Source organism: Adiantum capillus-veneris, chromosome 21, assembly GCF_014529385.1.
Source record: "Adiantum capillus-veneris isolate H3 chromosome 21, ASM1452938v2, whole genome shotgun sequence".
NCBI classification, from domain to species: domain Eukaryota; kingdom Viridiplantae; phylum Streptophyta; class Polypodiopsida; order Polypodiales; family Pteridaceae; genus Adiantum; species Adiantum capillus-veneris.
This window is the reverse complement of record NC_140951.1, coordinates 67496935-67497896: the sequence shown is the minus strand read 5'-3', so window position 1 is coordinate 67497896 and position 962 is coordinate 67496935. Positions and strand designations below refer to the sequence as shown.

General features: G+C 44.3%; 1 protein-coding gene across 1 annotated transcript; it reads right to left on the bottom strand.

Moving 5' to 3' along the window:
* Nucleotides 1-378: 378 nt before the first annotated feature.
* Nucleotides 379-729, bottom strand: LOC147431101 (secreted RxLR effector protein 78-like). The gene has a single exon (XM_086493624.1). It carries the CDS (start codon nt 727-729, stop codon nt 379-381), a length of 351 nt encoding a protein of 116 aa, XP_086349750.1.
* Nucleotides 730-962: the final 233 nt, after the last annotated feature.

The window sequence follows — 962 nt, the reverse complement described above, 5'->3', positions numbered from 1 at the left end:
ATAGCAGTAGATGAAGTGTTTGATGATTAGAGCCCTACCTGCTAGGTCGACTTGAAAGCCAATCCATCGGTTTAGTTTGGAGGAGAACTTTTCCAAGACCCATTTTCATCTCTGAGTCATAGCGACTTTGAAGCTAAATGGTATGCCTAAGAGCTTGAAGATAACTCTATCTTGAAGAATAGCACATGCCTGGTCATAGATCTGCCGGCTAGGGAGAGGGGAATGTGAAACTCCAAGTCCTCTTTTTGTGTGCATGGTTGATCCTAGATTCTGAAGTAGTGTAGAATACCCTTGGGCATTCCCAAAACTGCCTAAGGGGTTGGTCGTCGTTTTATGAAGCAGGCCATTGGTGTCATCTGCAAATTGAGAGAGACACTGCTACCTACCATTTGGCAAAGAGATACCTTTTATAACTCCTTCAACTATCTTTGACTTGACCAGCAAATTAAGAGGGTCAACAGATGTGGCTAAAAGTAGGGGGGCCAAAGGGCAGCCCTGCCTGACCGACCGATTAAGGGGGAAGGGGTCAAAAAGGGAGCTATTCACCAGTAGGGTTTGCACAAATTTTACCACCTTGGGGCCAAAACCAATCATTGCGAGACAGTCAAGTAGAAAAGACCATTCCAGTCTGTCATATGCCTTGTCGAAATCAACCTTGACAAACACAAAATCCTGCCCAGACTCCTCAACATATTCAATCCCTTCCCACATTGCAATAACAGCTTCCATTATTCTTATGCATCTGATGACTCCCTCTTGCTATGAGGACAACCACTCTGTGAGTGCTAGGAGATCCTTAGTGCAATGGATTTAGCATAGATTTTGTAGGCCAAGTTAAGTATTGTTAGGGGTCTCCAGTTGGATAACTCCTCCTTGGGACCCTTTTTATGAAGGAGTTTGATGACCCCTGTGTTCATCTAGATGGGAGAGCAACGTACTTGACTAACATTAGGAGAAATATG

Bases quoted from the DNA above. Each gene is read 5' to 3' on its own strand.
- LOC147431101 (XM_086493624.1), bottom strand. From the start codon at position 729: ATGGAAGCTGTTATTGCAATGTGGGAAGGGATTGAATATGTTGAGGAG.